At 33.7% G+C, this 15431-nt stretch overlaps 1 protein-coding gene across 1 annotated transcript; it reads left to right on the top strand.

Moving 5' to 3' along the window:
• The first annotated feature begins 1293 nt into the window (after window positions 1-1293).
• Window positions 1294-13819, top strand: LOC145317320 (sodium-coupled monocarboxylate transporter 2-like). The gene is made up of 14 exons (XM_080158341.1): window positions 1294-1462; window positions 2257-2390; window positions 5583-5703; window positions 6076-6178; window positions 7014-7121; window positions 7533-7699; window positions 9322-9411; window positions 9766-9947; window positions 10224-10305; window positions 10670-10808; window positions 11301-11387; window positions 12098-12271; window positions 12933-13172; window positions 13466-13819. The coding sequence occupies exons 1-14, from the start codon at window positions 1332-1334 to the stop codon at window positions 13547-13549; spliced, it is 1842 nt and encodes a 613-aa protein (XP_080014467.1). The 5' UTR covers window positions 1294-1331; the 3' UTR covers window positions 13550-13819.
• The last annotated feature ends 1612 nt before the right edge of the window (window positions 13820-15431 follow it).

Below are 15431 nucleotides of genomic sequence, written 5' to 3'. Positions count from 1 at the left end.
GAGTCAAATTAATAATTGGCTAAAAATTATTTTGCTTTGTACATTTAAAAATAGATTTGTAAACCACCAAAAACATATGTACAAAATCGGACCCTGACTTTAGCTGTCATCTCAATCACGGGTAATCAATCTACAGCCAATTCTCTCCCTAGGATATTTTCAACAATCTTAACACACAAAATTTCGATTAATTTATAGGGATCGAATTGGATAAGACAATGGAAGATAAATTGATATTCTTCATCCTCAATGATGATTACTCTTTTAATATATATTAAATTATTGGTTGAACCAATCAATCAAGATTCTATACAAATTACCCAACAACAAATGAGAGAACAAGTTTATAAAACTTTTGGTACCACTGTTACTTTAAGTCTAATGACTTTTCCCTCCCTAATAAATTTATCATTGTCCTATTCCTTTATCTAAGAACTAGCGGCTACGCCCCTAGAGGCCTCTAGGGGCACTTGAGGAGAGTCGAATTTTATAACCCAATTTTATTATTTTAGATTTTAAAAGAAAATTTAAAAAAATTTGTTGGGGGAAATTTTTTTTGTGGGGGGGGGGGGGGTGTCCCCCCCCGACTTTTTTTATTTTAGTTATAAAAAAAATTTGGAAAAAAAAAATTTTGAGGGGGGGGGAAATTTTTTCTAAGGGGCGATATCTCTTAGGAGGGTGGTGGTACCCTCCCCCAAAATAGTTATAAACCTTCACGGGACCTATGAGAAGCTACCCTGTTAAGGAGAACCCGATCGGTTCATTGGTTAGCGAGATCCTTCGGTACAAACACACAAACACACAAACACACAGACATCCTGTTACTTTAGTATAAGGATAATAATATTTCTGTTTGTTCTAGTTTTGGCAAGAAATTCGGTTATTTACTGATAAATTTCTTCTAGCAAGTAAAACACCAATTCGCAGTAGGATATCTTTTCCATTAGAATACTCAAAGCCAAACATCGAAATTGCAAAATGCTTGTGACAAATTAAATTCAGGAAGATTTTTAGTTTTGAATAATGGGTTTTAAGTGTGAATACCACATAATAAGTTTAAAATCTAGAATTACGCATAGATTTTTAAAAAGAAAATTAATGTGTATCGCTTCTGTAGTTTAAAATTGTTGGTTGCAAATTTGGAGCCTGATAGTTGAAAACAAAACAGTCGAAATCTATCGTTTTTATACTAACGAATGAAATAACGTATCTAGAAAACTTTGTGTATAAATATCAACCGAATAAAAATTTCAGTGTGGTTGACCTCAACCCGCCCTCACTTTCTTTTAAAATTCTTAAAATATTTTTTTCAGAAAAAAATCACATAAAAAATGGACGAGCCTGAGATTGTGTTGTTTACCAAGGAGGTGTTGATCGACAAGTTCAACCACGCGGCCAACCACGTCATCTTTGCTGGCATGCTAGCAGTCTCGGCTCTCATTGGAGTATTCTTTTGTATCAGGAATATTATATACGAGCTTTCTATTATAAATATCGGCTAGTAGCATCTAGGGGCTTTGTATTCGAAGGGCAGAGAGGGGCCAGAAAAATAGCTTAGAACTATCTCAAGACTTAATCTCAAAATGTTAGACTAAAACCACCACAGAACCTATACCTAAAATGTAGTGGGACAAAGTGTCTTAAAAATCAGCCCTGTGACGTCATAAAAATGAGGGATTATCCATCTCTTTTTTAGGAATTTTCTTTCCCACCTCTTCTCTCATCTCCCTCATTTTTATAACATCTCATGGCTGATTTTTTAGACACTTTGTCCCACTACCCTAAAATAGAGAACCCAATTGGTTTAGAAGTTATTGGGATCTCATGCTTCATGCAATAGGACTAGCGGCTAGCATTAAGGGGACCTTGTATTCAATTGGGTAAGAAAAAGAAAAATAGCCTAAAACCATCTCAATATCTATGTGAAGCTTACCTATAATGGAAAAACCAAACAAAAAACTGACTACTTTATTTAATATATATATATGGTTACCAACGAGGTAATGGGTTCGAATCACGGCCCAAACAGCGCTATTACTGAAGACGTCAACATTTCAAACAGCTGTTGCTATGTCAGATGCGTGAGTAGATTATAATAATAATAGTAGAGGGAATGTTTATTAATACTCACGTTATAAGTTTTCTGTGTTATTTGAGATTTGATTGTCTATATAACTTTGGGGACCAAAATATTTGATCATATGTCCCCTCCCTACCTATTTACTTTGATAAACAGTTTATAATGTTGTCCTGCAGAGGTCAGAAGAACACGGAGGAGTTTCTGATGGCCAGCCGGAGCATGGGCACCCTGCCCATGACCTTGTCCCTGGTGGCCTCCTTCATGTCCGCCATCACACTCCTCGGCACACCCGCCGAGATGTACGTTTCAGGTATGGTTCAGGGTGGGAGGGGACATTGGACTGTTTATTACACTAGTCCCCAAAGTTTTATAATAGCGTTTCTTATACGTTGGCCTAACAACTTTGGGGACTTTTATTGAATTTGATTGGTTGGAGTGTCCGAACGTTTTAACAGAGAGATAATTTTGTGTCAAGGACGTCCAAGCTTTTTTTTTAGCGGAGGGGGGGGCAACAATTAAAAATTTAAAATTTTAGGCAACCCCAAATGAATTTGTTGGGGGGTGGGGATAAAGAGGTGATAACGTCCCTGTTTTGTGTATCATGACTGGGGATGTACATTAATATATAGGCCATAGTCTTAACCTGGGTTCTCTGGATATGGTCGCAGTCTCAACATGCCGAGTAGGATCAGGAACAATTCTTATTTAATGGTTTTGCAGACGTCATTGCAAAAATAAGTGCTGATATGTCTGACATTAAAGTGCACGAAATTTGATATATTTATGTCCAATACTAAAAATAAAAAAATTAAACCACCTTCTTAAATAATATAAGTTTCTTAGTTATCCACAGTATTTCTTTTCTTTTATGTAAACTAAAAATAATAGATTATACAATAGATCAGTGGCGTGCACAGAGTGCCAGAGGGGGGGGGGGGGTGCGAACTTTGAAGGTTGTCAGGGGGTGGATACAACCTCTATTTAATAAACATTCTCAAGAGTCAAACAAGTGTACTTTGAAGTTTGAATTGTAATAGTTATTTCTCGCATCGTATTATAAACAGCTTTCCGCGGATATAGAATGTACAATAAGAGATATAAGTTTTCCGGAATTGTAATGTAAGGAGTAGATTTGAAATCTGCATCAAATTTTAAGGATTTTTTATAAAATTCGTTTATTGTATAATTCTTTATCTAAAAGCGGAAATACAAATTAAGTTAATTAATTTTGGCATCTGTGATTGGTGGATTTAAAAAATCTGCGCTCTGATTGGATGTCGTACATCATTCAACCAATTAGAGCGCAGGTAGTTTAAAATCCACCTATCCTATTGGTCAAAATTAATTAACTTAAAATGTATTTTCGCTTTTAGATAAAGAATTTTACAAAAAACGAATTTTATAAAAAATCCTTAAAATTTGATGTAGATTTCAAATCTACTCCCTACATTAAAATTCCGGAAAACTTATATCTCTTAATGTACAATTATAAGATTAAAACCAGTTTTTTTAGCGCCAAGGTGCCGAAGGCACGGGCTAAAAAATGGTTTTAATCTTATGATTGTACATTTTTATATTCGTAGAAAGCTGGATATAATACAATGCTAGACATAGTTTTTTCGTATGTATGAGAACCGGTTCCTATCCACCGGATTCCAATAAATAAGAGAAATTTTTTTCACACTCCCCTAAAATTTAAGGTTGGTTTGACTTTTTAAAAAACTTTTATTGTGATGTTACAAGGAGGGTTTAGAAGATCGTAGGGAACACACATAATAATAATTAGTTACCTCCCTTCCCCCCTCCCTACACTTTATATTTGCCAAGGGGTGTATACACCCCCCTTCTGAACGCTTCTGCAATATACATTAAAGGAGAAGTAAGAAAGATAGTTACTTAACAAATGATTACTTTATTTTGTTAGTACTTCTTTTATCATTCTTTTATAAGATTCCCTATAACATTTCTTTAATGTAAATAGAGGCCTCTAGGAGCTTTTGAGAGAAAGGGTACGGTAGTAGTTTAGTTAAGTTTAGTTTTAAGTAGAAAATTTTTTTTTAAATTGAAAGGGAGGAATTTTTCCAGGGTTGATTTCTCTTGGTACTTCAAAGATTTTAAGAAGATTGACACTAAAGAAAAAACATATCAGTTCAGGGTCTAGCATATCCTTCGTTACAGACAGATAGACATCCTGTTGCTTTCATGTAGAGAATAATCTTTTATACACTATTTAAATGGGCTTGCGAATGGGGGGGGGGGGGGGAGTAAAGAAAAAGTATAAATACCCTCACTAAATCCAAGGAGGGAGGGTGGAGGGAATATTTTGTTTGAATTAGGTCTATTAGCTGAAATGTATGAACATAATGTATTCTTGTTGTTTCACTTATTTTCTTAGTTATTTGCCTTGTTAGCAATTATTTATAGACTCATAGTTACTTGAAAGAAGAAATACAGGGGACAATGGGCTGTTTATCACACTAGTCCCCAACGTTTTCTTATTTGTTGGCTTAACAACTTTGGGGACTTTTATAGTTTTTTGGTTGATTGGTTTCTTAAAATGTGTCCAAAAGTTTCAACCACAAATTATAATCTACAGTAGGGGTAATTTTGTGTATTACTTTATCGGTCGTTTTCTTATCCCTTTAAATCTCTGCTTTAAATCAACTTTGCAGACAATTATCTTATACAGAATCCATTAGGTATTAGGATGTTTGTTTGTATGTCTTCTTTTTATAATAAATTTTTGATTGGGAAGTAATTAGTTGGTTTAGAATATTTCTTAAGGTTCGACGTAAATATTATGGTTTTAGGACAAATGCACGAGTGACAAACGTCGGAGTGGACAAACGTAGGATTGGACACTTAACCTAACCTAACCTATTTTAAACAATCTTATAATTTTTTATTTGCCTAACCCTTGCAAGTTGCGGAGGGCTATTTTTATATTCATATCTTAACCTAAGCTAAAAACAATTCTGGTTTAATTCATTTTACTACCCTATCCAATCAGATCTACAAGCTACAAAAAGCAGAATTTCACAAATAAGAAATTTTCCGGGGGGGGGGATCATCTATTTAATGATCCCAGAAGATTACCTGAAACTTTTATTGGTCGATTGTTGAAAACAATTTAAGATGCAGAACCTTCTCTAAATAAAATGGGAGCTATAGGTTTCTATTATTCTTATTTGCAGGGACACAGTATGTAGCCTTGGTGTTGTTCTACCTCCTTGTGATGGGAACTATAGGTTTCTAATATTCTTGTTTTCAGTGACACAGTATGTAGCCTCGGTGTTGTCCTACCCCCTTGTGATGGGAGCTATAGGTTTCTATTATTCCTATTTTTAGGGACACAGTATGTAGCCTCGGTGTTGTCCTACCCCCTTGTGATGGGAGCTATAGGTTTCTATTATTCTTATTTTCAGGGACACAGTATGTAGCCTTGGTGTTGTCCTACCTCCTTGTGATGGGAGCTATAGGTTTCTATTATTCTTATTTTCAGGGACACAGTATGTAGCCTTGGTGTTGTCCTACCCCCTTGTGATGGGAGCTGCAGCCCACCTGTACCTTCCAGTGTTTATGAATATAAAAGTTACTACCAGCTATGAATATCTAGAATATAGGTAAAGTAATTATTTAATGGCGAAGCTACTTTATAAGTAGCCTTTGTCTGTTTGTCTTAAATTATATTCTATAATTTTACTAATATTTATTAAAACTTATATTTACTTAATTTACTATAACGGTATTCAGAAGGGAAGTGGATATTGATCTGTAAATTACACTGGGTCCAAAAGTTTAATAACAACGCTGACTTTGATTCGTTGGCTCAAAAACTTGTATTTAACTTCAATTGCTTTGTTCCAAACTGGAAGTGTCCCAACTTTTCAACCAATAGTTAAAATACAAGACATCTCCTATGATGTTAGTTGTATGTTGCAGCGCTGCTTATGGATATAATTTGTTTTAAGTGTATTAAAAAATATTATTTGTAGGTTTGGTAAAGCAGTAAGAATTTTGAGTTCGGCCTGTTTTACCCTCCAGATGGTTGTGTACATGTCTATTGTTGTGTACGCTCCTGCCCTAGCCTTAGAACAGGTAAGTTTTCATGTGTGTGTACATGTCTATTGTTGTGTACGCTCCTGCCCTAGCCTTAGAACAGGTAAGTTATCATGTGTGTGTACATGCCTATTGTTGTGTGTGCTCCGGCCCTAGCCTTAGAACAGGTAAGTTATCATGTGTGTGTACATGTCTATTGTTGTGTACGCTCCGGCCCTAGCCTTAGAACAGGTAAGTTGTTAAATGTTTTAAAAACCTGGATAACCCTGTATTTGGATCGTGAAAAGTAAACGAAGTAGGGGTTTCGTCGTATTTTCACAGTAGCTTTTGATAGGTTATTTTAAGTTAAGTAAATGTTAGGGATTGCCCCGCAGGGTTAAGAAATAGGCCCAGCATGGTTAGAGCCCCCGCAGGAGATAGGAATAAGAGAAAAGCTACTGTGAAAATACAACTAAACCCACTACTTTGTTTTCTCTATGATTTAAATATTTGGGCGGTCATATGAATCTTCAGCAAGCTATCTTTGATACAGCTGAAAAAACATAATTTTCTTTAAAAACTCAAAGTTTAGCAATGGTGGACCGACGAACTAAGTTATTATGGAGTAGATGTCATTGGTTAGCAAAATCTTATTAAGAAAAAAAGTCTTCTATCCTAAATAGCAGCAGAAATAAACGCATTTCCCATATAAATTCCTTGTCAATATTCATATTTCATAACGTGAAATAATATTCTAAAACTTGACTAAAACTAAAATGAAATTTATTCTAAAGTTTTATGTCCATCAGTCCAGTGAATCTCGAGATTTTAATGGACACACAGACAAAATAGCATTCATCCGACCTCTTTATTTGATTTTAATTTAATATTTAAGGTGACTGGAATCAACGTGGATTTGGCCTGTGCCATCATTTTCTTAGTCTGTATTTTCTATACAACTATCGGGGGTATCAAGGCGGTCATGTGGACAGATACATTCCAGGTACAGGTTTTATATAATTCTGGTGTGTATTTTCTATACAACTATTAGAGGTATCAAGCAGTCATGTGGACAGATACATTCCAGGTAAAGATTTTACATAATTCTGGTGTGTATTTTCTATACAACTATTAGAGGTATCAAGCAGATACATTCCAGGTACGGGTTTCATATGATTCTGGTGTGTATTTTCTATACAACTATTAGAGGTATCAAGCAGTCATGTGGACAGATACATTCCAGGTTCAGGTTTTATATATTTCTTCTGAATTTTTGTGCGTATTTTCTATACAACTATTAGAGGTATCAAGGCGGTCATGTGGACAGATACATTTCAGGTACAGGTTTTATATAATTCTATTGTGTTTTTTCATTATTTTTATCAACAGTCTTAATGACATGTTAATTATTCAGGCTGCTTGCATGTTCGGCTCCTTCCTTGCAATCATCATCAAGGGTAACTACGACGTCGGGGGCGCGGCTGTTGTGTTTGACAGGAACTATCAGAGCGGCAGGATCGAGCTTTTCAACTTTGAGCCTGACATGCGCATGCGCCACACTGTCTGGTCACTGGTCATAGGGAAGGAGCTTAATTGTGACAAAAACTTGATCAATTATCCTTAAGTAGTGTCGATAACATGATAACTATATTTGGGAATAGTCCCTTTCGTAACATCGCTCCATAAGGGGCGATTCGTCGTATTTTTAAAATTCCTTTTATAGGTTATTTTAGGTTAGGTTAGGTTATATTGGGTTAGGTGATTGCCCCACAGGGCTAGGTAATTGGCCCCGCAGGGTTAGAGCACGCCGCAGGGGCTAGAAATAGGAGAAAAGCTACTGTGAAAAATACGAAGAATCGCCCCATATGGTGCGATGTTACGAAAGGGACTATACCCCTATATTTTTATGAAAAGAAGTTGTATCAACTTTTTTTTTTATAGCTAGCCGGTTCTTTTAGTAAGTAGTAGATGTAAAATTTTTCATAGAATTCAAATATGCAATCGTTTTTTTTGTAGACCTCTTATTTTTTAAGTAATTTAAGTTTTTAAAAAAAATAATTAAGTCGGTTTTAAGGTACTAAAACGCAACAAAATAAAAGAAGAAAATGGTCAGTAAGAACAAAAATAGTAAGATCTTTAATTTGACACCTTACTTTTAAAATTCTGTTGAGTAGTTATTGAAAAAATCTATTTTTTTAACCTCGGTATAATAAAAACTTTAGACCTAAATATTTTCTCAAACAGACATAAAAAACATGGGTTCATATATACCATTAGAATCAGAAAAATATTACGAATCCATTGTAAGCAAAATTGAAAAAAATTAAAAAATTAAAAAATTACAGAAATGGCCAATTATTTTTTTTGTTCAGACAACACTATTGTCTTCCCTTTTTTACCCCCTCTTTACCCCCTCTTTACCCCCTTCCCATTTTTATACTCAATTGAAGAATTAAGACGTTGCCTGTACAACATAATATGATATTTTCATATAATTCCTTTTATTGTAGTTTATATACTATATTGTAAACTTTTTTTTTCAATTTTGCTTACAATGGATTCGTAATATTTTTCTGATTCTAATGGTATATATGAACCCATATTTTTTTATTTGTGAAATAATAAAATTAAGTTCAAAGTTTTTATTCTTGTGGGTTTAAAAAAATCGATTTTTTCAATAATTACCTGACAGAATTGAAAAAGTAAGGTGTCAAATTAAAGATCTTACTATTTTTGTTCATAATGACCATTTTCTTTCTTTTTTTTGTTGCATTTTAGTACCTTAAAATCGACTTAATTTTTTTTTTTTTAAACTTAAATTACTTAAAAAATAAGAGGTCTACAAAAAAACCGATTGCATATCTGAATTCTATGAAAAATTTTACATCTACTACTTACTAAAAGAACCGGCTAGCTATAAAAAAAATAGTTGATACACCTTCTTTCCATATTATACTTGGGTTTGTTTAGGAGGTGTGTCAAAGGAGTTATAGCAAACTTACAAGATGGGCGAAAAAAAGTTTTTGCCTAGAAGGGTGTTAATTCCCTCCCTGGCAATGTAAATAAATATTTTAAATTGATAATAAATAAACCCGGGGTAGACCCCTAATTCAAATAGTTTACATATAATGTACAAAATTAGGCCTCAATTTACCTACCATCAAACTAAATTTCTTGTCACAATTGACTCTACGCGTGATAGGTGGATACTTTACCTGGATATCTATCTATGGTATTAACCAGACACAGGTTCAGAGGTACCTCACAGTCAAGAAAAAGTCACAAGCAGTCAAGTAAGATTTTTACATTTTTATAATTTAAAAAAAGTAAAAATTGCAGTGAGGAAGTGGGCATAAGACTATTGATTATACTGGTAACAAAAGTTTTATCAAAAAATTCTCCAATTCGTTGTCTCAAATGCTACTTAAGTTTTTGCTTATTTTTATTTTATTATTAAGGTCTATGACTCACATTGTCTATTGGTGTGTCCGAAAACTTTTTTGTAATGATTATCAATGGGTAGGGGAAGTAGGATGAACTAACCCTCTTAAGCTGACCTGGTATTAACCAAGATTCGAACCTTTCACCTGCCCGACGAAAAGCTAAGAAAGTATATGTATTTTTATTAATCAAACTTTATTTTCAAGAGCAATTTGGTGGAACGTTCTGGGTATTGGTAGCCTATTGTTGATCTGCGCATACGGCGGTCTGGTGATGTACGCCCTGTACCACGACTGCGACCCCATCACCACTCAGCAGGTCGACAAGAAGGACCAGCTCTTCCCCTTGTTTGTGATGCAGGTTATGGGAGACTATCCCGGCGTTCCAGGTACAATCAGACTTTGTCCGCCAGACAGTTACGAAAGGACATACAGACAAACATACGAAGTGAGTTACAGGGTAGATGTGCAATAGTCAGAGTTTTTTTCAGACATGAAATTCTATGTCTTCAAGAGAATTATCGACAGGTCAAGTGAATTAAATATTGGTTCCGCATGAGATGTTCTTGGTGTTTATCTTGAATACCAACTGAGAAAATTACGTTTTCCTTTAACGTATCTGACATTAATTGTATTTTTAACATATTTCATATTTTTTTGTTAAGGTTTGTTTGTGGCTGGTGTGTTTAGTGGAGCACTGAGTACGGTTAGCTCTGGATTAAACAGTCTGGCTGCTGTATGTTTGAGGTAGGTCTTTTATAGAGCAGCTACGCTAATTTAATTAAAGTATAATAGATTTTATAATGGTAATAGAACATACTTGTTGACAAAGTTGTAACACTTATTCAGTTTATACTTACTATTCACCACTGGGGACCACAGATTGAGTCCTAGCTAGCTCTCTTGAAAAAATTCTTCCAGGCAGATTGATACATATTTCTTTACCTGTATGCAATCGTTATTGAATTCTATAAAAAAAATTTAAGCTACAAATAACCAAACAAAAATCAAACAGGGGTTCCATTTAAAATCTATTTAAAAGTGAGATGTTTTTTTGTGCTCGATATGACATTTTGAGGAAAACCACTCAACTACATATTTTTATTGTCAGGGACTTTATACAAACGGGGTGTGGTATCCACATGACTGACCAGCGGGCCACCCATGTCTCTAAAGCCCTGGCCATCCTCTTCGGAATTATTGGATATGCTTTCATCTTTGTCGTCAAGAACGTTGGCGGTGTTTTAGAGGTATTATAATTCTTTTTTTCTATAATGAGGAACGGTCCTTACGTCTGTCTATCCTTTGCGGATATATCTTTTTGATATGTTAGAAAAGTCCTATCCAAAAGATTTTAAACTTGACATGAAAATTCCTGTAACAGTTATATTGGAAAGCGTAGCAACTATATAATCGCTATCAGAAAGTCCGTTGGTACATTTAAAACATAATTCTTAATCGTACCTTAAGTAAGAAGCTAATCAAATATTCCTGTTTAACTTCTGTGCTGACTTTAATTACAATAGCCTATATTTACCAGATGGCGCAAATCACCTTAGTTGACATCGTCATACTATTTTACAAACTGTTATTAAAAAAAACAATATAGTTATTTTTTATATATTTCGATTCTGTTTATGCCATTTTGTATTTGGAGAAATATTTATTAACCTTATAAGTACAATATATCCTATATTAATTTAATAATTTTTTTTATATTAATCTATAATTATTTTGTTCAGGCTGCCCTGGGCATATTTGGAATAGTAGGAGGACCTGTGTTGGGAGCTTTCACTCTGGGCATGTTTGTTCCTTTTGCTACATACACGGTAATTATCATTCTTATAAAGGCCTATTCCTGCGGGGCTCTTACCCTAACCCAAAAATAAGAATAAGATTCTATATGTGTTAATATTTTTTCCTTATTCCTATTACAAAGTATTGACTTAAAACCTGCAAGGTTCCTATCCTAAATGTATACCTAAATAAGGTTCCAGGACAAACGCAGGAGTCCCAAACGTCGGAGTGGACAAACGCAGGAGTGTTAAAATATTAATTTAATTCAGTATTTCTATACAGATTAGATCAGGTTAAGATATAAATGTACCAATAAGCCTCCCGCAGGGGTTAGGCATTTAAAAAGAAAACTGTAAGATGGACTAAAATAGGTTTGGTTAGGTTAAGTGTCCACTCCGACGATTGTCCACTCCGACGTTTGGGACTCCAGCGTTTGTCCTAGGACCCTAAATAAACTTTCTTTTGTCTATTTTTTAAATTTTATCTATTTTTGTACTTAAACTTAGATAAACTAAATGAGAGGCGTGCTCATAAAGAAGGGTGGGGGTAGATAAGGATAAACGTCCCTAAATAAATCTTGGGGATTGGCTGGAAAAATTACAGTGGGGATGCCACCATATCCCACACCCTAACACTCCAGAAAATGGCTTGGATAATTTTAAGTAAAAGTTAGGCCCTTTATTATACCCCCACCAAAATCATTTTAACAATTATCTTAATAAATATTATATTTCTTTTTAAGGGCGCATTCGTGGGTGAATTCTCCTCCCTAATCTTTACCATGTGGATGGGCTTCGGACAGACGGCCTCGCAGTTGGCGGGGACGTATGATGGTAAGACGTGGTCGCCCAAGATGCCCACCAGCATCGAGGGGTGCCCGGAGTCCTGGCTCAACTACACCATGAAGGATCCCAAGGTGAGCAGGGGAGGGATGGAATACATCAATGCATGAAATAGAAATTAATTTTTTTTTGCAAATTATGAATTTTAGTTGTATTTTTAGTAGCGAAGCTATTCGATAACTATCCTTTGTATACGTTCGTGTGGCACATGAAATGTTTAATATACTTAAAAGTTTTTTTAAAAATATTTCTAGCATGGCTTCGAAACTGATTATATCCGCTGGATTAGAACAAATTTTCAGCCATGCTGAAAAATCATGTATAGCATCGTATGACAGCTAACTTTCCACGGCCCCCGGGTGCTAACAAAACTGGTTTTAATCTTATAAATTTTTTATTTAATGCCCGCTGAAAGCTGTCTATAATACGATCCAATAAATAACTATTACTTTGTTATACTTCTTTTAATCAGGGGCTGCTATTCAATCAATTAATCCATTTGAAGTTGCGGAAAATTCAATATTTTGTTGGCGTAGAGTTGGCTTAAAGCTTGTTTTAAGTAGCTGTAGGGAAGTGGGTAAGAAGAAGGAGATAAGGGAAGATTTTTGTTTGTCTGAATGACATTCCCTAGCTTCTAATAATCTTCTACTAGTTATTTTGTATTAGCAATGTTAAAATACAAATCCTCTGGATTATAATATTTATTCTGTTGACAATCTTATTAAAAATGTGTAGGTACCCTCCGAGACATTCCAGCACCTGCCGCTGTACGAGGTGTCCTACATGTGGTTCTCCGCCATCGCGTGCATGTGGTGCATCGTCGTCGGCATCGTTGTCAGCCTCATCAAGCCAGAGGATCATCGGCGGGTTGACCGGCGACTCATATCTCCGGCCCTGACCAGTATCTTTGCCTGCTGGCCCAAGGCGTTTAGGGACAGGTTGAAGGCGTACACAGATGAAATCGGAGTAGATTTTGTAAGTATTTAGTGTTGTAGTTAATCTGTAATTGATTCCTCTATTTTCAAACACCTGTCTTTCTTATCAACTTGGCGTAAACTAAAACTTGTTTTATGTTACATACCTTTACTTAGGCTTCTTTAGTATCTACTTCATGTTTTTCTTGAACTGTTTGTCTGTCTGTCTAATTCATATGAAATAAACTGCTTTGTTCTAAAACAAAACTAAACACAAAAAAAAAGCTTAATATTTCCAACCGTTTCTGAGATCTTAATGTCCTAAAAATTCTAATATTATTCTTTTTTTTTAAGGATGAGAAGTTAGGCCAAAAATACAGTGTACATGAACAATCCACTGATGTTAAAGGAGAAATTAATATGACTTATGAAAAATAAAACTGTATAAATATTGAAATTATTGCATATTACCAGGGATGGATGGGACATTGGAGTGTAAATTTTACTGGTACCCAAAGTTTTGAAGACAAGATTTCTCATTGTTTATTTTGTTATTATAATTAGGGGGTATGCATAATTTTTCTTCCATTGTCCTATTTCTTAAAAAATATCCCTGTATATTACAGTATTAACTAAATAAAAAGTTTATTTGATTGCTCGATTTTTGATAGACAAAAAAATCAACCTCTAATAAATTACTAAAGAAAACTATTTTTTGGATTCCACATAAAATAATGTACATAAGTATTATGTATATGATATTGTTAAAAAATTATGTAATAAATGTGATTCTTTTTTTTTTGCCATGTATCGTAACTAAATTATAAAAATGCAAAAATTTAATCAAAATTATGAAATTTAAGACCTGAAGTGTGTAATAATTGGCATTTAAGAAATTTTTTTTTTTAAATTTTGACCTTTTTAGATACTTATTTGATTGTTTTGTACTAGAGAATAATTTTTTTTATGAAATAACAATAAATTTAGAGTATAGATGTATAAACAGATAGCTACAAACATTCTTTTTTCAAAGACCTAACACATTGCAGAAGGTTCTTTATCGATATAAATTTTGCTTTCTCACTTAGCTGCTAGAAAGCTCATATGCTGTCATTGGAATAAGGATTGAAGAAATAATCAAAATCATCAACTTGTTGGTATAAGGATTTGGGGAACCTTTATTATTAATTAAAGTCATCTGACCAATTGTACAAGAGTTAAAACAATTAAATCAAAAGATTTTAGTGTAAAGCTATTTATAAATAGGACTATAAGAATAAGATATTGCTATCAACAACAACAAAAAAATGTTTTGCCTAGTTTTTGTAAAAATTTAGAACATATTTATCATTTAAAATCAATGCTATCTTTTCAAAAAGTGTTTCCATTAATTTGTTTGTGTTTTGTATTCAAAACCAGTTTGTTCTGTGTTATTTTATTTGAATATTTAATTCAAAGACAGCTAATTTTTAAAAATAATAAACTGGGACGAATGTCGGAATTTTCTTATTAAACATAATAATATATATATATAATTAGAATAGTAAGGCCTTGAAAATAAGCGATGAATTATTAAATGATAATTATCAGTAAATGTAACAGAATTTAAACGTCATTATTACAAAGCTAGCTTTAAAAAGTTTTGACAAAAAATAATGATCCTTTTATTCAAATACTATAATACATTATAACAAGGATGATAATATCAAGTGTAGCAGCATTTAAAAAAATATGTCTTTCTAAAATCAGTTGATTTAATGAATAAAATATTAAAAATATAGCAATGTACAGATTTTTATGATTTTCAGGAATTGAAAATAATTACATACATTTAGTTGCTGATGTAAAAAGCAGAGAAAGACATGTATAGAGTTATAAAAGAGCTACAATTTAAAATAATTTACATATTACATATTGTTAGGATGTAAAATCCTTTTATAAAAGGCAAATACAGATTATTTTTTATTTACAAATTCATTGAAAAAAAAATCCGGACTTACTGATAAAGTGAATTATAGAGTAGCTTCACTACTAAATATCTATAATACAAAGTAGCTTGATGTCTGTCCGTCTGTCCCTTAAGATCTCGTTAACCACTGAACCGATTGGATTCTACTCTTCAGGGTATATACCTATTGGTCCTGTGGTGGTTTTAAGCTATTTTCTTGGGGGGTGGGACACCCCCAACCCCCCAAAAAACAAAAAAATCCCCCCCATTTTTTTTTTTTTTTTTTTTTTTTTGTAAGAAATATTCTTGGTCCTTTGTAGAAGATTTCCTTTGTGGAATATTTTTTTTTACAAATTTCACCTTACACTTTTT

Source organism: Acartia tonsa, chromosome 4 (genome assembly GCF_053477335.1).
Source record: "Acartia tonsa isolate MP-2025a chromosome 4, ASM5347733v1, whole genome shotgun sequence".
NCBI lineage: Eukaryota > Metazoa > Arthropoda > Copepoda > Calanoida > Acartiidae > Acartia > Acartia tonsa.
Note: the sequence above shows the minus strand (reverse complement) of the source record. Positions and strands in the feature narration are given on the sequence as shown.